Raw genomic sequence first — 23,007 nt, forward strand, 5'->3', positions numbered from 1 at the left:
AAAAAGAAACTTCTCTATCCATTTGGACTCTGGGCTGGATAGTTTGGTGCCATTCTCATGACATCACCAGCGCACCAGAGCTTGAATCTGAAGTCTAAATCGTTGTGAAATCACCGTGTCGATCATAGAAGTCATCGTTGTAGCAATACCTCCATGTTCCTTCTACAAACATGGAACCAAGAATTATTCTAGTCATATCCTTCTCGAAAATGTTAAGGAGACTCATCAGTTTTGGGAAGAATTTACGCCTCAGAGGTGTATGTGCGGATTTTGACTCTAAATGTTCTATACATTTACAGGTCTCGAGCTTTAATAAGATCGGTTGGCAGTCAATACTCTTACGTGATCTATGTTGCTTTCTTTGGCTGATTTAAGACCACCGAAAACTTCTTCGAGGTAGATTACGATGGCGCTATAAGCGGTAGCTAATAACAGCAGGATCGCTAGTGATACCAACCTTACTTTAGCGATCCTCAAATCTGATGCGGAACCATAGATGTTAGCAAATATAAATGTATATTAGTAACGGATTAGTGACTTGGATATGTCATCAAGAAATGCTCGATTATTCGATTGTTCCTAAGGCCTTCTTAACAAAGTACCAGTTGATTCGATTAGATTGACAGTTCTTAACAAATATCACAGCGATTCATCCGTCTGATTATAAGAAGCTACTCTAGATTAATCTTTCCTCTAAGAGTTAAGCAGTTAATGTTAATCGATTGCTCATTCCAAAGCTATTTATATTAAGGCACATGTCCAGCTATAAAGGGAAAACTATAGAAAAGTTTTAATAAATTTATTCCATTTTTACACATTACGTGACGCCTTGCTCCAATCCTTAAAAGCACCTTTGCACGTTGCTCCCTTTGCGTTTACAGAACCCTTCATAACTCAATAGCTCCTTCAGATGCATCCCTCTACCCAGCTCACCCATGTACGAACGAAAGGAAGTATATTTAGTCCATCACCCATCACCCACCACAAGTACGCTTTGAATAGTCCAGAGCAAAACGGAACACTCGACAGAGTATACTGTTTTATAAATAACGTAACCCTCTATTTATATCGCATCCTTGCGCTATGGGCGGGAACACAGGATCCATCACATCCTGACATCCCATCCCGACCGCTTTATGATCGCGTATTCTTCCTTAAACACACACATACACACACCGACCGACCTACCAACCCACCCCTAACCCAGACACACAGCTGAGCGGGAGCATTCAGCTTTGGTAAGATGAATAGAGGCGTGGATTTTATGCTCATGCTTGCACATTGCGCACACAAGGGGAGGCAAGCATCTCACATACACGGGACTGAATAATTCAAAAAACGGGCCAAATCCTCGTCCTTTTTTTGCTCCTCATCGCTCCTTTACCACCCGCTATTTACGGCGATCCATTAGAATCAGTTCCAACACTTACTTCATTTTGAGGCTTACCAAGAGCTTTAATGATATAGTTCGGGGCCGAGGCCGATTGTGTGGCGCAGGAAAGACACAGCCATTAAGGGCACATGGAACTATCCTTAAACTTTTCCCTCGGGTGGAAATTATTGCGGCGGGCAAGGTAGTGTGGCGCTTTGGCAATCTATTCCGCCACAGTAAAACTTCAATTAAAGTGTATAGCCTAGTGCTGCGAGGCGTTGATGTTGCTTAGTTTCACTCTCATTCGGTACATTTGCTGTTCCAGAAGGAACCCCAACTGAGCGTTTATGTGCAATCCGCCCCCCTCTGTGTTCGCTTTTCTTCCCTCTTCCAGCTCATAGACATGAGCGAGCAGGTTTGTTCTTGGGCAGGTGAAGGAGCAGAAATTTGCATAAATAAGCCTCAAGGAAAAATTTATGGCGCACTGGGAAGGATTTATGAATGCCTAGTAGTGGCGTGTACTGTTAAAGGACCAAGAACCGAAAAAAGGAACAAGCAGCTATATACACCTGCTCTTTCTCTCTCTCTCCCTTTCGCACTCTCCAAAGCGCCGTGTGCAGAGGCCAGGCGCAAAGCGGGATTGGCCCTGGTAAGTATTTGATTTTCAAATGACCGTGAGTTTACTCGCGGTAAGGTCGCCATGTTATGGCTTTCCGGTCACGGGGCCAGGTCACGCGGAAACCAGAAATGATTGTCCTTTTTCCTTCCTATGAGTGTGTGCATATTTGTGTGTTGTGGTGCGGCCCCGCAACACACCTCCACAAACGCACACACACAGCTCGGTGACCTCAATCAATCACATATGCTCTCATATTAACGGTTTGCATGTGTCGACCGAAGGATTTGTTGGTTGGCCTCAGCCCAGTACAGCGCCATCCCCGAACCCAGAGTTGTCGGAGGTGATAATTCCCGGAAGGTTTCACCGAATCGGGTTTCACTACAAACTTTTGTGAAGAAAAAAAAAGGGGAACACACGTGTGTGTATACCGTGCATACAATGAATGTCAACGAGATTGCTGTTCACTTTTAAGCTCACAGACACGGTGAACGGTGTATGTAAATTCAAATGAAGGACCCTCTAATTAGGTGTCCATTCCAGGCGGAGAGCGTTTTGTGGGGCCTTTTGAAATCGGCGATTGGCGAAAGTTGGCAACCTTGAGACCGTGTGGTAATGTTTATTCAATGTTTACAGCAGCCTTTTGCATACTGCTACTGGTGACACGTCGATGGAGTTGGGGGAACTTTTCGAGATTTTTAATAAAGGATCCGTTAGGGTGAAAGGGGTTTAAAAATGGCAACGGAGCATGACATTGACGTGGGCAAGCAGCGAGTACAAGGCGTTTTGTTCCATTAGAGTTTCGGTGATAGAAATCGTGGCTTGAGGAATACGTCCTAAGGGTGTGAGTGAATTCTTAAGCGTACTTTGCCCGAAAGTATGCAATGTCTTTTGAGATAGTTTTGGCGTAATTTTAGAGGCAAAATCTAAATACTGATACTTTTGCACCATTTTATCTGCAAACAAAAAAACCTCTTAATAATAATGAATATATTTTGTATTATTCTCATCGCAGAAAAAAAAAACAAAGAAGCTTTTTCAGCCAGCAATTGAAGGATAAAAATGGATTAACAAACCCGAAGTGGTCCGATCGTGGTAAAGATAGTGAAGTAGTGCTTATGTGCTTGTGTACGCGAGTCTATCCTATCCTATAGTGTTCGGTGCTCATCGCGTGCATCCTGATTCCTGGATCGCCACTGCCTCTTCCCTCCTTCCATTCACCGTTTGCCTGCCACAAGGCAGCGAGAATATCGATCAGTGTAATGTAAATCCGATGCAAAAGTGCACTATAAATTCAAGCATGTAAGAAAATCCAGCATACCGTTGTTATCGAGAGCATGTGCGTGTGTGTGTGTATGTGTGTGATGGTGTAACGGAAGGTATGATTGCGGAATAATTGCGCTACCCCGTGAAGTCCGAACATGTACGCGTGGGTGAGTGTCCTGTACAGCAGTGCCGCGTGCCCGTTCGCCGTCGGTGGTGCTACCGAACCGACCAGATCGTGGAGTGTCCTCGGTGGAAACGTGTGAGACACATATGCGTGTCTATATGTGTGTGTGTGTTCTAGGAGCGAAATTAAAATATAAGCAGAATTAACGAGCAGTGGAAAAGTGAAGCAAAAACGAACAACAAAATCCTTCAGGCAGCTACAAGCGGCGAAGTTGTAGCGAATCGGGTGAAGCAGTTCCTTTCAACAACGAAGTGTTTGGTGGTGGTGGTGGTGTTGGTGGAGGCGGTGGGAGAGGCAGTATGCTCATCCGCGGTGGATTGGGGTGTGGGCACTGTTGATAAGAATCGATCGAAGTGAATCGAGTGCTCATCGAGTGTGTGTGTGTGTGTGTGTAAAGGCAGCATAGACACGCTGGCAACACTGCATACCACCCGCTGACCGCCATTCCCCTGCCACGATGCCCGGTGGACGGAGGGGGCTCGTTGCTCCCCAGAACACGTTTCTGGAAAACATTATCCGGCGTTCGAACTCGCAGCGTAAGTATCCACCGCACGGCATTTGATTGTTCTCTTTCCCACGGACTTTTCCCCCGTCATCGGTTGTAATGATTTTCAATCGAGGAAGGACAAAACCCTTCCTTCTTCCCATGTCCAGACGAGGGTGAGGTTCGCCTCATAAGCGCCAAAGAGCAGTGTTACAAACGTAAGCAGCAGCAGCAGCAGCAGCAGTAGCAACATTGGTCAATATGTTCGTCCTAAATAAATGGCCACACTTTGTGTAGGTGTGTGTGTGTGTGTGTGTGTTTGCGCGTGGCAATATGTGTGAGAGAGAGAGCGGGCAAATGGTGCGTTGAAGGCCACAAAAGGAATGACAAAAAGGGGTAGAAAAGAAGGGGATGAGGGATGCATGAAACTCAACACCCCGCGAGGAGCTGTGCATGGTTTGCGATCCGGATCCGGACTGGCGACGAAAGCAATCGTGTTTATGGCATCGTATTTGGGGTGTGAGTGGGATGCTACTCTTTGCCTTTCGTCAGCTTTTCTTGTCATCATTCGGGAAAATCAAATCTTTCCCACTCTCCCTTCACCCATCCCCACTCAAAACTGCCCCAAAAAGCAATGATAGTGATACTGCACACTCTGGGGTTCTCTGATAGTACACAAGCGCATCGTTCGATTTTTCCCGCCTGCATTCCAATTTGCCCGGTGCTGCTTTTCCGTCGTGTGCAGGCTCTGTTCCGATTGCACGTGTTTGTTTCTGGTGTGTGTATGTTTGTTTGTTTGTTTAGGTGACGGATTGCCGTTAAGAAGCTCGTAGGATTTCCTGCTGAGTTGAAGCAAATGTTATTTCAGCTTCAACATATACACACACACACAAACACTGGTTCACGCCAAGAATGGCCAAGAGGATGGTAAATTTGGTGTAAAGTTTTTGGTGGAACAAGATGTTCTAAAATTCATCCCGTGTTTTATTCTTCGTTGGATCGAGCAGTGGATTGTGTGAATATGTTGGAAACAGGAAACTGTTGGAATAAGTTTCAAATGTTTGCTTTTCTAATAGGTTTTGTTTTATTGCCCTGTGGTTCCATCGTGGGAGTATAGATGTGCTTTTCATGTATACTTTTAGTAATTTGAGGGAAGTTTTTAGTATGTTCTAGTACTCAAGTATTTTTTAAAAATTTAATTGCATACCTTTTGGCGCTATACATTTGCAACTCGCTAAAGGCATTAGTATATTTTTCTCTAAAGCTTTTATCTCTTAATTGTGGATATTCTTTCAAGACGTATTTCAAGACTTCGTCATTTCACTCATTTCCAACTGATGGATGATTGATAACAAGTCAACAGCATGTTAATGTCACCGTAATTTGTAACTCAAAATTTCAAGAATCCCATCAGAACATTACAGTCTCTCATTCAATTACAAATAAACTGCACACTGCAAGCGAAAAGCTTACTGTAGTACCAGGTGAGCATTGGAGAGGCTTCGGAATTTATACTGTCTGACAGGATGATAATTTCCCGCTCGGAAGCGTACCAACCGTCTTCCAACTTCTAACCAGCAAGCAGGGCAACTCAACATTTTATGAACAATAGCGCTTTTTTCTGGACCCTGAGTTTTGCGAATTGAATGTGGGTGTTCTTTTATTGTTCGCTTTATTTGTATTAACTCTCATGCCTGTTACGTACGCTTCGTTTTTTTTTACTACGAACCATTCCATCATCATCATCATCATCTTTACACAAAAATATCGGGCCAGCGAGCACTGGCGCTTGGGTAGGAAGCTTTCGACGCGTTCTCCTGCTTTTCCAGCATTTCAAGTGGGACGATCCCATCGGCTGAAGGATGCTTGTGTTGAATGTTTTTGCATAAATCAATCAACGTGAAGAATGTGCTCGGCTCGGTACTTCTGGTACGGTTGATTTGGTATGCGCGGTGGGCAATAGTGATAAGGAATTTGCAAACAATCAACCTGCCGAGTGCTCTCTACCGTGTACCGTTGTTACAGTTTTGACAGCCAGCAGCATTTATTAAATAAATGCAATGAAAGTATGAACGCACGAGGGCGTGTTCCGTGGGTGGGTTGGAGATGAAGGATGGATTTTTAATCGTTAAAAGTGAATTAAAATTATGATGAAGGAATGTGGAGTGTTTGGATTTATAATTACATGCCTGTGGAGGGTAGGAAAGCATACACGGATTATGGTAAAATAGGCATTTTAGGAAAAAATTATTCGAACAGTAAGGCAGCTGCGTCTTTACAGTCCGAAAAGCGCCTAAAATGCTGCAATCCATTTGTCGCTTTGTTTAACTGACCGTTACTTACAAAGCGCTCCAAATATGGTACGATTCAGATGAAAATGATTTACGACTGGTTGATTAACATCTCTTTTTCATGCAATTTATCTAACCCTTAACACTTTATTTAGCACAACACAGTCTAACCTAACCCACTTTTTCTTCTTTCTCTTGCAGCGGATAGTTCCTTTCTGTTGGCTAACGCTCAAATCGTTGATTTCCCTATCGTGTACTGCAATGAGGCCTTCTGTAAAATTAGCGGCTATAATCGTGCTGAAGTTATGCAAAAGTCATGCAGGTAAGAGACAACCCTAAGCGAGAGAGAGAGAGAACGAGAAGGAGATTAAAAGTGACCAGAGCAGCAGCAACATCCTTAAAATACTTGCTAATGCTTAATACAGGCCGGTTCTTTGCTGTGTGGGGTGTATTACACAGGTGTATCGTGTTGTGTAGCCGAATGTGTATTGCAGACCATAAATCCGATTTACCACCCATATCTCATTCGCTGGGTTTCCTTCCCACTTGTTTTTTGTATCATCACATTAGGTGCGGCTTCATGTACGGCGAGCTGACAGAAAAGGAGACGGTGGCCCGGGTGGAGTACGCACTGGAACACCAGCAGCACGACCAGTTCGAGGTGCTACTCTACAAGAAAAACAGTACGTATTACTCACACACACACACACACACTAGTAACTACCGATCTTTGGTCAGCGGACAGCACATAGCCGCAGAGCTTAACTCTTGATCCAATTAAGTTCGGTTTTGATCGATATGCGCTGGAGTGTTTGGGATGATTAATGAAGCACCTCCGATGTTTCCTTGGTACTTGTTCGTGCACGGTTAGGCCAGGTGCGCGCCTACCGACCTGTCGTGTCATGGTCGATGACTATTGGGGAGGGGGAAAAAGCATTCCGCCGAACCTTCAAGGTTCGAGTGCGTTTTTCGTCCCAGAATCGATCGGTGTTTCTGGCGTTCGTTGGCGTTCGTCGTTCGCAGTCCTGCCCTACGAAACTGAAAGCCGGTAAATGTTGAGAGACGCGTGTCATTACCACCATTAGCGTCAACTTCTAATGACCATTTTTTGCTCTACCGAACGTCGGCGTGTTGGCGGACACGTTGGTGGTTTACGTGGTGACGACGGCTGTAGGCTGCAAGGCTTTACTAATGCGCCCTATTGCGCTTCTGTTCTTCTTTCCACCGCAGAAACACCGCTATGGCTCCTGCTCCAGGTTGCTCCCATTCGCAACGAACGGGATTTGGTTGTGCTATTTTTGCTGACGTTTCGGGACATTACCGCCCTCAAGCAACCGATCGACAGCGAGGACACGAAAGGTGGTAAGTATTTACAACGGGCGCCAAGGGCGAACGCAGCGGAGGTAGAGTGAAGAGGGAAGGAATGGGGTAAAGAACGGTTTGCTTCTTCATTGGAGCATATCCGTCAATTCCGAAGGGCTTTCTTCAAAATCGAAAGATGAAAAAAAGAAACCATCTACCAACATCATCCATCATGTGAAGCTATCTCCCTTTCACTCTCTCTCTCTTTGTTTGTTTGGAGAATGTTGAAATGGTTTTAAAAAATTGGAAAATATTCTTTTCGTACGACAAACCACGAGACGAAGACTGGACCAACTTTTTCGAAACAAAATTTGTTCTACTTGCACGGGAACCTACCAACTCGTTCCGATAATAATGGACACGAATCTTTCGTGCAGCCAGGCAAAGACTACCACAAAAGAAGCATCTTTTCTAATTGGAGCAAATTTTATCAATCAACGGACGAGCTGGGCTGTTCCATTCTGCTGCATTCTTCTATGTGTGTGTGTGTGTTTTTGTGTTGTTCCTTTAATTTTCATTAGTTTTTAATCGATCGTGTGCTGGGAAAAATGTTTGTCTTTTTGTTCTTTCGAGTTTCTTTCAATCTTTAACGAACGTGCGCTGTACCTAACTACTTTTCCTTTCTTTTCGAACAAACTGTTTCCTCTTCCTGTGCTTCTCGCTTCGGTTATTCTATTCGATATTTTCTCTCTCTCTCTTCTCTTTTTTCTTTGTACGCGAAAGCAGTTCTTGGTAAGTGTTGCATTTTGTGTTTTGTTTTTTTTTTTTTTGTTTTGCCTTTTATTTTACAACTTCCTTACATTGTTTTGAAAGTTGATTATCATGTTTATTTTCCTGGTGTCTTTTTTATCTTGCTGCTTGTTCAACCGCACTATCGTTACTGATATTGTTAAAATGCTTTAGAGCTGTGGAGATTACTCTTATTCCGTTGTGAAATAGTTCTTTGAGCTTTTAACATAAACGACCTTTCGCTTTTAGTCAATGGTTTGCGAAGTATTTTATGCTAATTTCATACAATTTCCCACACAAATTCGAACAACTTTGCCCACACTGTAATTATCTGCAACTTTAATTTCTATTTTAGAACAAATTACTATTTCCATCCAACGCCATTCAATCATGCTACAGCTGACAAACTACTAAAACTTTTAAGCGGTTTCTAAGAAATCCCGCCTCGATTTACATTTACATTTTACACACATAACACAACCGTCAACGTCCTTCTGGAACGAGAAGCCCTTTTTAAGAATTTTCTTTTCCTGCCAGCACATTAAGCATGGCATTAAATTAGCTCGGGCGAATAAATTAATTCGCCCGTCAAACGATTGCCGTACGGACGACGACGGCCAACACAGAGCGTTCGACATTTGAACTTCAACGGTGTCGAACTTGGCGGGCTAAAACTTTACACAAATAGGAAATTGGAGCTGAACCGTTTAAGGGAAACCATTCCGTACTGTGTGTACAGCTTCCGGGTGACTTTCTTGATTTCAGTTAACTTTTGCTTGGTGGAAAACTTACACCGCCACATTTAGCCTTCAACGGGTGGCATTGATTCGTTGAGCAGGAAGTTGAAACTATTCGTCTTGAAGAGGGGTAAAAGTAGGGAATAGGTTTGTATGAAAAGAAGTAAAATTAAGGCGAGCGATGTTTGAAGAACAAAGTTCGGTAAACAGATTTGTTAGAGGTGTCTAAGGGGTGATTTATACAGTCGTGGAAAGACATTTTTGAAACAAAAAATATATCGCCTCTCAATGTCCTCATAGGGCCGTTTCACACAAGTCCAAGGAATTGTTAAAAGCTCCCGAAGATTATTTTTTGCTTATCCTAGAACACTTCCTTGTCGTACTTTAGCTATTATTTACGATAGCCATCAGCATTGCAAGCGATGTTCTAATAGTTTGGTAGTAAGGTGCCTACAACTATGCAATTCGCATTACAAAAAATTATTTTTCACCAATTTCTTGTCCTGTTTTGGATCGTTCTTTCGCACAAACTTTGTTCACAATTCTTGCTTGAAAAATACTCTCCAGAAAGTGAATGAATTCTTCTATGGTATCAATAACATCAACAACAAGCTGCTCAATTGGTCCAGAAACAAAGAACCGAAACTTTGACTTGTGCGCGCTCCGATGCCACGTTACGAATGTTCTTTAGTCACAAATAAACAAAAAAAGCGCACCCATAAACAATAAGTTATTTTCCTTTTCCAGGCAGTTTCCAGCTCAGAGTTACTGGAAGGATCGGATTCTCGCTCTCGTTTGAGCAGTACTAAAAACGAAAATTTTGTAAGCTGCACCGTTAAACTGGTCGTGATTTTGGGCTCCACTTTTGAGTGGCATTATTGTGTTCGCAGTCGTATCCAACCTATATACGATTGTTGCACTCCGCTCCGTTCCGACAAGCAACAAGTTCCCCGACCAAGCCAAGAAGGTAACCGCGTGCGCGTATTGGCAATAAGTCAATATTTGATGGGACTCGGTTTTGTAGCGTCCTAGCGTCGGTACGCTTGATGTGTGTCGACGCTTTAAAACCACTGTCTAAAGTTGAGTGTGTCTGACTGGCACGTGGGTAACCGATGTTCAAATCGATGTAGAATTTAATTCCAGCACCATCACCGCGTGCCGCGGCGGTTGCACGAGCGAGGCATTTCCGCCGCACGGAATGTGCAGCAACAAATAAATCAAATTGTTTTCGGGCTGGCAGCTGACCAATTTATGCACCCGTCGGCTTGGTTTGTTGTCTGTTTGCAAATAAAACAAATTGCATGCCGTGGGGGGATGCCCGATGCAGTTAGTTATAGCGGGTGGAACATCCATCAGCGATAACAATACAAAAGAATTACATTTACATAAAACCATCCTCGCTTAGTCATTCACCTGATCCATATTGTAATGCGTTTTGCATTGATTTAGGCGTTATTTTGAAAATATGTTTTACAACGTCTATTTTTCCATTCGTATTCTGAAAACGCCTAAATGTATGCAATTCATGTACAAAATACTGTCCCTTTCTTCTAAATCCTTTTTATCAAACTCCTTCGCTATCGATGCGGAGGCAAACTATTTCCCATCAGCCATTTGTTGCACAACTCGCATGATTGTGCAAACTAACGCGCTTGGAGTATCAAATGAAAAGAGCGCATTAAAAATGGATGAATTGGTCGATTGGAACCCTTCCTTTCCACGCTGCTAGTAGTGCCTTTCCCGTACACTGTTGCACTTCCGAGCACACGCGTGACGTTTGCACGATTGCATAAGGATATTCCCCCATCAACGCCATCAAGAGGAATTGGGAACCATTTTCCAAGCGACCGCGTACCTCGTACCGATGAGTAAACGGGGTTTCTTTTCCGTTCTCCGAATGATTGGGTGGAAATGGAAATGATGCAACATGCTTCAACACACACACATAGACACATTTCGACGAAGAATCGAACCGTCAAAGCGAAGCAATGGAGAAAAATCGTTAAACTCCATTCACTCACCCCGGAAGCCTGATTTCTTTGTTAATCAAATTTGAATAAGCAATTCTTGATTTCCAACAACGCGCCACAGTTCGATTGGTGTGCGCAGTGAGGGCAGGCTTCGTCGAGTTGCCTTGAATTGCCATGATCAACAGGAAATTGTAACCTATCCAACCACTCTCACCCCCTCTGGCCTAAGAGGGAGAGTGAAGCGGTGTGATGGCGGCCGGAAACAAGAAGAAAAACACCCCTGATTGTTGATGGCATAATAGCGGGGTTTTTGGGGCATCTTCGATCGTTGCTGTATTGAAAGGTGGCCAATAGCAAAAAACGAACAGAAAAAAAGGCACCAATCACTCTCACTCCGATTTTTGTTTTGTTTGCTGCCATTTTGGTTAGTGTGAATGATTCGAATGACGATTCGGCAAACAAAACGTCAAACCGAACGTCAAACGTCTTCGAGGTCTACGCGACCGGAGAAAGCGAGCGGGTGTGATAGTTTGAAGAAAAAAAGGGCAAAACCATTCATCCACCGTCTGTATCGTTCAAATACGACATTATGGAATTATTGAAAGGTTGTCTGAACCCTTCATTATATTTCTTTTTCTCTCGCTCTTCCAAGAAGCGCTTACGACAGACCCTTGAACCTGGTTACGATTGCTCGTTTCCGAGTGACCAACCGAAAGCACGACCAAAGGGAAAACTGAAAGGCCCCAAACACACTTAACGCCATTCGATTGGCGAATCTTTGGCAGCAATTTGCGTGCGTTTCCTTTTTTTCTGGCCCGTGACTTTGACTTCGTGCCACTCCCGTTACATTTTTAATGGAACTGAAGATGATGAGCTTTCACCGTATGACCTTTTCACCGTTTTCAGCTCGCTGCTGTTATGTTTATTGCCAACGCAGCCGTTTTGTATCAGCAACACGATAATGTTTGGAATACAATTACCGGATTATAAGATTATCTTTACATGCGCAAACATCATGGACTTCCCATCTGCAAGGTGGAGCATCGCCGTTTGTGATGGGTTTCTTTGAATCCTTTCGATTTGCAAATGGGGGGCATAACATTAGTACACATGAGGAACGACTTTTAGCCGAAACAGAACAGCTTTGCCCGCTTCTTAGATCGTAGGGTTAGGGCCTGCGGCACGCAGCGGGTTTAAGTGTTGGTGATTGAATTCAAATGAATTTTGATTTTACACACACACACACGCGCGCTGAAAGAATGGATTCGGAAGCGTATCGGAAGTGTGTTTGCGTATAAATTGTGGATGAATAAACATAACCTCGTATAAACATTCGTGTGCGGATGAGAACCCACCGGAAAATGGAGAAAAATATCCCGTGGGAAAAAAGGTCACTTGTAAGAAACACCCTTGGACGCGAAAAACATCTCACAAACGTATATTGGATATCGTTTTTATTCATCTCGCAAAAAGAAAATACTCCATTAATCATTTGCTCTTTTAATGATTTGTTGTTTGTTGGTTTTGTCGCTTAAAGCACTGAGGCTCCGTGTGGGTCAGTAGCTGCTTGGCTAGTGATTTATAGGCTTGACATAAATTGTACAGTAATTACATAAACATAAATTGTATCAACTTTATACCCTGCTGGGATGCTCCTACTTCAATTGTTTTGTTATTTATTACATCGAAACGTGATTTCAGTTGAGATTTGAACTGAATTATGGTATGGATTTTTTAACGCCATTCTGTCACTGTTACATAAATGCTATTTAATTGCAATTAATCTCATGGTGCATTGGCAATTCATTCGCTTTGCGATTAGTAATAGTAGGTCATACGCTATTTTGGAATCAAATCACTCTCACTTTAACTACACTTTGAGTCACGGTAATGGAGAAGCTTAATATCAGTTACTAAGAGATTTGCTTTGTGAATTGCATACCTTTAGGCGTTTTTTTCAAAAGGTGTAATTCACATGATTTTTATCATGCTTTTTCCTTACTTTTATTACAGCATTTTTAATAAAAAAAAACGGCAACGCAAATCATCTTGTAGATAAACAATACGTTTGAAATTGCTTTTTTCGCCAGTTTTCATCCTATCCAACTTTGCTTTAGGTTCAAAGTAATGCTTGGTTTTGTGTTTAACAGTTAAACATAAGAACGTATTCTCTTCACAGCTCTCAACTAATCCATCTTTTCCCATCTGTTTCCCATCGCCATCGTTTTGTCTCTCTCTCTCTCTCTCTCCCTCCCCGTACATCAGGCCTGTCCAAGTTCGCAAAGTTGGCTCGCTCCGTGACCAGAAGCCGTCAATTCAGTGCACACTTGCCTACGCTAAAGGATCCTACTAAGCAATCAAATCTAGCTCATGTAAGTATGTCTTTCCCCTTTTTATTGTCTGTGCCGTGTCGTCATGGCTGCCGTGCACGGAGCGCACGGTCCATCCATCTAATTACATATTAAAACGGCGTAGAAAGGAAGTGCCCCGCGGGAGGACTCAACTTTCATATGCGTCCGCGTGCGTGCAAGGACAGCTCCCTGCTGGGGTGATGATCCGGGAGCATTGGTAGGGGTGTTCAGGGCACAAAAATAACCGAAGCAAAGCTGACCGGTTGTGCACCTAACCTAGCGCTGGCTTTTTCGGGAGGGTGGGTCGTTTACAGCACCGATCTACCAGCGGCCATTATTTATTCAGATGTTTGTTATCATGGCGCTTGGTTTATATTACAATTTTAATTTTAAATCATTCCACACCTTCACTTCGGACTGCCTACCTTCGGAAAAGGTTGATTTGAAAATGGAACGGCTTTGTTGAAAAAAAAAACAAAAGCACAGCAAAGACGCTTCACGTCGCACGATGTTTGTTGACTTCTGCTGGGCCTCTCAACTCACCAACGTGAGATGACTTTAATCGAACTTTGCTCTAATCATTTCTCGGCTGCTTCTTGTTTGTTACTGCTTCTTGCAAATCGCTACACCCCACAGATGATGTCATTAAGTGCCGATGTTATGCCACAGTATCGCCAGGAAGCGCCAAAAACGCCGCCGCATATACTACTGCATTATTGTGCATTCAAAGCAATCTGGGATTGGGTGATATTGTGTTTAACATTTTATACTGCAATTATGGTAAGTGTAAAGTTGTAAGAAGACGTCGGACAAGCACCCTCTAATGCACAATGCGTCCTCAATTGACAGGTACCATACAACGTAGCCTTCAAGAACAAGACGTCGGAGGATGTTTCACTGTTGGTAGTTGACTCGATAGTAGACGTAATATTTTTCATAGACATCGGTACCGTTTCTCGCATCGTCATCGTCGGTATTTGTGTGGGCTGTTCTGTTAATCGCTTACTTTCCTCTCGGGTGTCTATATTCCAGTGCTTAACTTTCACACAACGTTTGTCGGTCCGGGCGGTGAGGTAGTAAGTGACCCGAAGGTGATCCGCATGAACTACCTGAAGTCGTGGTTTATCATCGATCTGCTCAGCTGTCTGCCGTACGACGTGTTCAATGCGTTCGACCACGATGAAGATGTAAATAGACAGATTCCCATCATTCCTGCGGATGACAATTCAAACCCCTGTCACCCTTCGTACATTGTTTCTCGCTCTCTCGTTGTTTCGCAGGGTATCGGATCGTTGTTCAGCGCCCTGAAGGTGGTGCGTCTGTTGCGGCTCGGGCGCGTCGTGCGAAAGCTTGATCGATATCTAGAGTACGGTGCGGCCATGTTGATACTGTTGCTGTGCTTCTACATGCTTGTCGCTCACTGGTTAGCCTGTATCTGGTACTCGATCGGGCGCAGCGATGCTGACAACGGGGTAAGTGCAGCAGGACGACGCACGTTCGGAAAACTGGAAAACAATTAACCAATCAACTGGCACCACCTGTGGCAATTCTCAGCCTCTACCGTTCCGTTCCAGCGTGTTCGGTGTGTGGGAAAGGGAAGTTAGAAAATTAAAAGTGGAAGCTCGCCTTCCTGCCGACCAACCACAAAACTGTTTGTAGGTTTGCAATTGCATGCGAGTTCCGTGTGCGGCTTCACAATGCGCGTACAATGAAATTGCAACGATGCATATACGGCAAATCAAATTCAGCACAAACGTCCCAACCACCACCGCTCGTCGATCGCTAACATTTTACACATATTTGAACATGTAAAGCTAATGTTCGACCCCTCCTGTTCTCGTCCTGCTTCGGCACCAGGTACAGTACAGCTGGCTTTGGAAGCTGGCCAACGTTACCCAGAGCCCGTACTCCTACATCTGGTCGAACGAGTCCAATGCACCGGAGCTGGTGAACGGTCCGTCGAGAAAAACGATGTACGTTACGGCGTTGTACTTCACCATGACATGTATGACATCGGTAAGCAAATTAAACTATTGATCCATCTAAAAAAGCCCCCTGAAACATCCCCTGCTGCTGCTGTCTGCCCCGTTCATCATTGAGGCCCGCATCGTGGGAGACTAGGGAGATCTTAGGATAAAGCATATTACACGGTTACCGTTACCAAACCGTATATATCATCAGCTCGGCTACGGCAGGATTCCACACGGACTCGTCCAGAGATAACTCGGCTGCTGGCTACCGGGTCGGTCGGTTTTGTACGCCAAATTGAATCGTGCACTCCCTTCGGGCACGTGTACGGGCCATCTTGTCATCATCATCGACATCAGTCATTGTGTCTGTGTTCCCGGATCGGGGTTGAAGTTTAACCAATTTGGTTGCCTTCATAGAGCATCTTTTTTTTACCACCATTCTACTAGCGCCGGGCGGCTAGCCTCGGTTCTATTTTCAGCTTCGACGATCCTCGTATCCCTGTTGTGGAGCGCACACAAGTGGGCGATTAGTGGGCACACCCGGATCTAGAGTGTGTATGATTGACATCAGCAACCAAGAGAAGGCTTAGGACCGGTCGGACATTGCAGCATGATTTAATCCTAACTGGTACACTCTTTTCTCTCTTCTCTTTCTTTCCCTGGACCTGACCACACCTCCCATGGAACTACCTTGTGTATAATGACCGATTCTTTGGCCGATCATTGTCAAAATTACCAAACATCCCGGCCCGATCCATCCTCCCACCCTTTACCCTTCACTCGCCGTCGCACACGCACTCCTCCTTCCATCTTAGGTCGGATTCGGAAACGTTGCTGCCGAGACGGACAACGAGAAGGTATTCACTATCTGCATGATGATAATTGCAGGTGCAGTGTTCTACGTTCCGTTGCCACGTCCTGTTGTTTGATTACTGTTTTCACCACGTGTTTGTGTGTGTTTTTCCTCGTTGTTGCTGTGCCAAGCCAAGCCCACTGTGCCTAGTTTATCTGTTGGCTATCTAAAGCACTATCTCTCTCTCTCTCTCTGTGCGTTTGTGTGTATTGCTGCACAGCTTCCTCAACACAGTGTGTGGCTTGTTGTTCCCCAAATCTCGGCAGGGATTAACTGGCTCGGTTATTTTTATCAAAAACACATAGGCTCTCGCTTTTCCCTTTGAATTTGCCGTCAAAGATACAAAAAAAAATGCAGGCAAAAAGTGGTCGACTACCAAAGCTTTTCACACGAAAAAAAAAAAAAAAAATAACGCTAAATAAATAACTCAAAAAATCCAACTTCTAACAAGCTTTCCGCTTCCTGTCCAGTTCCACCGTCTTCCTGTCACCCCTGTTATGTGTTTGGAGTCGGCTTACTTTTTCGCTTTCTCCCTTTTGCTAAGCTAAGCGTTTTATCTACTTTAAAGCTCTGTTCGCCTCTGGTCCGAGTGTCGTATCGCTACGTGTTTCTGCAGTTATATCGTTTGTTTTTTTTTTTTTGTTTGGTTTTGTTCTATTTTGATGTTTTTTTTTTCTATGTTTTCTCTGTTGAAGTAAACATTGTTTAATTTTTTCCAGATGTTATATCTTTTTTAACGAATTTTATTTTAAGTAGATAGAACAGCAAATTTACTAATGTGAAGTTTCATTCAATTCTTCATTGCTTATTTTCATTCAATCATGCTTTACCATAATTATTTCATCCCTAATTTTCTAGCTACAGTTTGCCACTTCTATTACTTTGTTTTTCTTATTATTGAGTTTCTATCATTGGTTGATTTATGTCTAACTTATTATCTCTTTTATTTGTTTTTATCGACTATTAATTTCATTTAAATTACAATATTGCCGATCACTTACTACTTACTAAATCCTTAGATTTTCATCCAACTTTCCTCATCTTCCTTGTTTCTTAATGAAAAAGGCTTTAATTGTTTATTGCTTCTTTTTCTGATTTTGATATTATTTTATAATGGTGTATTTGTTTACAACATTAAAAGCATCTAGTTTCTCTACAAAACTATTTTCAATGAGCAGAACAAAAGCAATATACCCTCACCGTTGTGCGTGATCTTTTTTTTCCCCCCCCACACTTCCATGTGCCATGTCTGTGTGTTTGTGCGTCCAGCGTGTGCGTGTGAAGTGTATCCGTGTGTTAGCACAAGCTCGCTGCACATCGCATTAGCTTTAACTAGATAAAACAGGAAAACGAACCGTGTAGTTTTTGCTAGAAATAACATCACATCGCTCAACCATCCGGCACACACACCGAATCATAAATTCACTGTACCAGCAAACCAGTCGTTTTGTTACGAGTTCGCTCGCCCATCACCTTTTTTCGGTACCTTTGGTGACCTTTAAACTTTGTGTCACGTGCACGCGTGAGTTTCCTCTCGGTTTTCTTCTCATTGCTGTGCTGTACTGTGCTGTGCTGTAGCATAAAATTCTTTATTTGCTCCCACTCGCTCCATCCGTGGGGAGGAGAAGATTTATTATGTTCATCTGGTCTTCCGCTGTGACATTTAAAAGTTTCCAACTACCGTGCGAGATACCAATCCGTTCACCGAGCGTTGGAATGGCAGAGAATTCATCTCTGATTCGCTGTAAAGGCACTTCGCTCCACCTCACTCAAGACTTTTGTTACCATAGTATACATATATACGGTTAATGGTTTATAGTTTGTATTTTGTTTGTATAAGTGTGTGTGTGTGCGTGTACGTCCGTGTGCCCTCCCACGTCCATTCGACATTTCCAATGCTCAATCCTTTCTCATACCGAATTTTGGTCTCTTTTCTACCGTGTCACCTCACCGTGCATGTGTACGTGCGTATGTGTGTATGTGTGTGTGTGACATATCCCTGCAACCCCGTTCCCATTCTTCTGTACACCCAAAAACATAAAACCAATAGCTCTCCTGTACGCGACCATTTTCGGTCACGTTACCACCATCATCCAGCAAATGACTTCGGCCACCGCAAAGTACCACGATATGCTGAACAACGTGCGGGAGTTCATGAAGCTGCACGAGGTACCGAAGGCCCTGAGCGAACGCGTTATGGACTATGTTGTATCAACATGGGCGATGACCAAGGGGCTGGACACGGACAAGGTAAGGGGATACTGTGACGGGGTTCGGATGATGGGCGAACTTTGGTGGCTGACGGGGGCTTTACCCGCGAACCAACCCTCCGTCTCCGCGAGGTGTTGGGTGCAATTTCGATGGAAATCCATTACAAATCCGGTGCGGATCATGACTCTCGCGTAGAAAACGGGGCTGCCTCGCCAATGGGTTTGTCAACTTAACGGAACGATACATCGGTACGGAGTTTGCCGAGTCGAGTTATTAATCCCTTGCGAAGGGTAACACTGGCGTCTGTGCGCTACTGATGATAGGATTTTATATTTATGCCATTATGCCGCGTGTGTGCGTGTATCTCGTTACAAATTAAGTGTAAGGGATAATAAAAATGATTTTCCGAAAAATATTACCTGGTTGATCAGCGGAAATATACCCAGGTGACGAAGCTTTGCAAAACGGTGGTGACTAAACGCATAAATTTATGTGTTTTACCAAGTTCTTAGTTACAATAAACGATGAAATTTAGCTTATTTTACAATCTTTTTGAAATGAAACGCCTAAAAGTATGCAATTACTTCATTTGTGGTAATATTTTTTTCAATATGTCTCATTTGGGAATAATTATTCACTGTATTGCATACTTTTAAGCGCATTCGTATGAATCCTACAAACGAGGAGTGGTATAAAATCGTATCAAATAATGCTTGATCAACTGAAATTAGCCTTGCTGGCTTACTTTTTGTCAACCACTGATGAAACTTTACTATAAGGCAAGTGCTCATCCTAAAACTCCCAACATTTGCTCATAAACCAAACATGTTTGGCCTGGAAGCGAGCATCACCAACAATGAAATGGGTATAAAATATGCAACTCTCGGTCGTATTCCAAACGTAACTCACGTTACAGATGACCACCAAAAAAAGGGGTGGAAATACGCATATATGCGCAACCAACCAAATCCACCAACAACAGTCAGCCCATCATCATCGTCATCATCAACACCATCATCGCCGCAACGCTTTCGGGGCGATAAAATAAAGTTTGCTTTGGCATACACACCGAGACCACTGATTTATGCATGTTTGCTTTTCGTTCCCGCCTGGACCATCGGGGGGGCGGCTTTAGGTTCTAAACTATTGCCCAAAGGACATGAAGGCCGATATCTGCGTCCATCTGAACCGGAAGGTATTTAACGAGCATCCGGCATTTCGATTAGCATCCGACGGATGCCTCCGGGCCCTGGCGATGCACTTCTGCATGTCACACTCTGCACCGGGTGAGTAGTACGGCGGTCGGTCTGCGGATCGATCTGAACCGAATCGTATTGGTCGGATTGATTCTCATTTCCAGCGTTTATTTCCGATTTCCTGGACATGTCGATTCCCTCTCGATCGAGTGACGGGCCGGAAAAATCTAGATAAATAATACGATTGTGGTTTATATTATGCTGCTGCTGCTGCTGTTGCATAGGGGATCTGCTCTATCATACGGGCGAAAGCATCGACAGTCTGTGCTTTATCGTGACGGGCAGTCTGGAGGTGATACAGGACGACGAGGTGGTCGCGATACTGGGCAAGGGCGATGTGTTCGGTGACTCGTTCTGGAAGGATTCGGCTGTGGGGCAAAGTGCGGCTAATGTGCGGGCATTAACTTACTGTGATTTACATGCGATAAAACGAGACAAGCTGCTCGAAGTATTAGATTTTTATCAGGCTTTTGCTAATAGTTTTGCGAGGAATCTAGTTTTAACGTACAACTTAAGACATCGATTAATCTTTAGGTGAGTAGGATAAACAACTATATTACGTGGCGCGTATTCGACAAACGCTACAAGCTTCCTTCCATCCAAAACAGGAAAGTAGCGGACGTTCGGCGTGAGAAAGAGCTAGCGGAGCGACGGAAGAACGAACCACAACTGGGCTCTAGTCAAGATCACCTGGTAAGAAAAATATTTTCAAAATTTAGACGAGCTCAGCAAAATGCACAAGGAACCAAGGACCAAACTGGTTCCGTTCAAAGCGACGTTGAGAAGGGCGACACAGATACAGACAAAGGAAAGGTGAATATTTTACACTAAAACCTCACATCTTTAAAAAAACGGTGTTAAAACATTCCCAAAAAACTCTACAAAACACTAAAAAGTTCGTAACTCCACCTGCCTCCCTCCCTCATCCATTCGAACCATTTCAATTTAGCAACAAACCACTACTACACTAATGTGCTCACGTCTGGTTTAGCTGGTGGTTACGATTAGGTCGTGTAATCCGTGGTTTGCTTGTGATTGGCGTTATCCCTCTATGGTAGTGATTATGGTTAATTGATGTAGTAGAATCCTATTTTTATTATTTATCACCACTTTTTAGAGCCAGTGTGGTATTTTTGAAATAAAATTTTCGTCCTAAAAGTGACAAGTATGGATTTATTGTTCTACGTGCATAACTTAAGGCGCTTTCGTTTTTCCCTTTGAGAAAGGCGCCGGAAAGTATGCAAAACTGCTGTCACTTTTAGTTCGTATTTTAGTCTGGTTGTTAATTTTCGTTCTATGTTGTTCTACGTAGAATCACGTTAGTTAATGCACTTTTAATCAGTTTCGTTTGTTGTTTTGAGTTCGTTGATTCGAAAATGAATCTTTAATCGGTGTTAGACGTTTAACAATAAAACATGGAAGAACACACAAACACATCACACTACATGCTTTAGTAACGGTATTGACTATCATCGTTAACTGTGGTCTGCACGAATGCACGTGCTTTATCGACAAATGCATCGTTTATGCGTGTCTCAGATAATTTTTACATTAAAATTTCACGTAAAAGAATGACATTCCCTACCATCCTTAGTGCGTGCTAAGAACAAGCATACTAACATAGGTGTTGTGATAGAATTATACGTTCGTTGTGCTAGCTGTTTCACCGTACTTCAGCAGCGAATGTCAGCACCTTTTAGAGTACCGATTCCCTTTGCCTTTCCTATCAAGTGACATTTCTCGCGCGAGAGCACACTACAACTACTGCCCTGTGTAATTTCTTCCAGTTGCCGGCCAAGCTGACGTTGACGGAGGACACACGGGCCCTAACAACTGCCGTGCCGTCCCCATCGCCCTCACCCTCTCCGTCGTCCGGACCACCGTCAGCGAAGGGTCCACGAGCGAGCAAGTGGGGCCGGCTGTTGGGGAGCTCCAGCGTTGATTCGGCCAGCGACACAAGCACAAAGGTAGCCGTGTCTAGAAGTTTAAGTGCACGCGAAAGCTTACGTGAAAGTGCACAAGGTAGAGCGAGCTCGAGCTCGAGTAGTAATGGCGGTCAAGGCAACAAGGTAGCTCGTTCCGCGTGTGTCTTTTGTGTGTGTGTGCTGTGGGTGTTTGTGGGTATTGCATGAACATGCACATGAACAACTCGCACTCGCATCAATCCCAACCAGCAGATATCTAACGTGTTTCTTGTCGTGTGTCTCTTCCTACCGCCCAGATATTTCCCAAGACTCCAAAACTATCACCCGGCCCGGGAGCAACACTAGCCCGGCAGGATACGATCGACGAGGGTGGTGAGGCGGACCACACACCAGCAACCCGACCACCGGAACGGCCCATCGTGCATATGGAGCGTGAGGTGAAGCCACCATCGCTCGAACGGCAACCAACCGAGCGGGATCGACTGCTAGACACAGCGACAACGGAACGGGTCCGAGAACGGGAACGGGAACGCGAGCGGGAACGGGAACGGGAGCGGGAACGGGAACGCGAGCGGGAGCGACAGATGGAGCGCAATCTGTCACTGGAGCGGGAGCGTCAGATCGAGATGGCACAGTCCCGATCGACGACCTCCGACACGTACGACACCGGGCTACGGGAGCAGCCGTCTACGCTCGCCCAGCGGGATCTCATTGCGACGGTCCTGGACATGAAGGTCGACGTGCGCCTGGAGATGCAGCGGATGGCACAGCGGATGGGTCGGATCGAGGAGCTGCTGAACGATCTGCTGGCCCGCATCCAGATCGACTCGTCCGGCCAAAGCTCACCGGGCGACATGCCCACGGTAGTGCCGGCGACGCCCGGGCCCAGCACGTCCGGCGCGCTCGTACCGGCCGCGGCACCCAACCCGGGTGCCGGCCCGGGCGCACTAGGCCTTAGTCCGGCGACCGCCGCAGCGATCGGTCCCGGTGGTAACGGGCTTGGGCCGATCCTGTTACGCAAGCGGCGCTCCAAAAGCCGCAAGGCACCGGCTCCACCGAAGCAGAGCCCGGAGCAGACCTGCCTGCTGGACAGCGAGCTCCCGTCCACGTCGGCCACGCGCAAGCGCGAGTTCCTCTAGCCCCGGATACTGTTGCGCCACCAGGCGGACTATCTGCCCGAGCAGTAGCACGCTCCATCCGGCGCTCCTGCACGCTGCGCGCTTCCTCCGCTTTCTCTAGCACGCGTGAAACGTTGATCTGAGAGCGCCCTGGGAGCTTTGACACTCCATTCGGCTTTGACATTTGATTTTCACCGCTAGAGCACACACGATCGAGGCGCCTTAGCTTTCGCACACCGTTAATGGCTTGCGCTATCAGCACCGCAGACCGCACAGCGACAATCGAAGTACCGAAGGACACACACGAGTCCA

At 44.7% G+C, this 23,007-nt stretch overlaps 2 protein-coding genes across 2 annotated transcripts in view; one reads left to right on the forward strand and one right to left on the reverse strand.

The window, feature by feature from the left end:
• The window catches only part of LOC126559409 (iron-sulfur cluster assembly 1 homolog, mitochondrial), a 347,746-nt gene that overhangs the window by 253,866 nt on the left and 70,873 nt on the right, over positions 1 to 23,007 (reverse strand). The gene's annotated exons all lie outside the window — the stretch shown is intronic.
• On the forward strand, positions 3,739 to 22,845 carry LOC126556851 (potassium voltage-gated channel protein eag). The gene is made up of 17 exons (XM_050212382.1): positions 3,739 to 3,974; positions 6,415 to 6,535; positions 6,784 to 6,896; positions 7,444 to 7,575; positions 13,277 to 13,383; positions 13,999 to 14,142; positions 14,212 to 14,308; positions 14,395 to 14,549; positions 14,643 to 14,834; positions 15,220 to 15,378; positions 16,148 to 16,220; positions 18,236 to 18,435; positions 19,532 to 19,682; positions 19,877 to 20,186; positions 20,261 to 20,465; positions 21,440 to 21,721; positions 21,874 to 22,845. Exons 1-17 carry the CDS (start codon positions 3,896 to 3,898, stop codon positions 22,714 to 22,716), a joined length of 3,363 nt encoding a protein of 1,120 aa, XP_050068339.1. The 5' UTR covers positions 3,739 to 3,895; the 3' UTR covers positions 22,717 to 22,845.

The sequence above is a fragment of the Anopheles maculipalpis genome, chromosome 2RL, assembly GCF_943734695.1.
Source record: "Anopheles maculipalpis chromosome 2RL, idAnoMacuDA_375_x, whole genome shotgun sequence".
In the NCBI taxonomy this organism is placed as follows: Eukaryota; Metazoa; Arthropoda; class Insecta; order Diptera; family Culicidae; genus Anopheles; species Anopheles maculipalpis.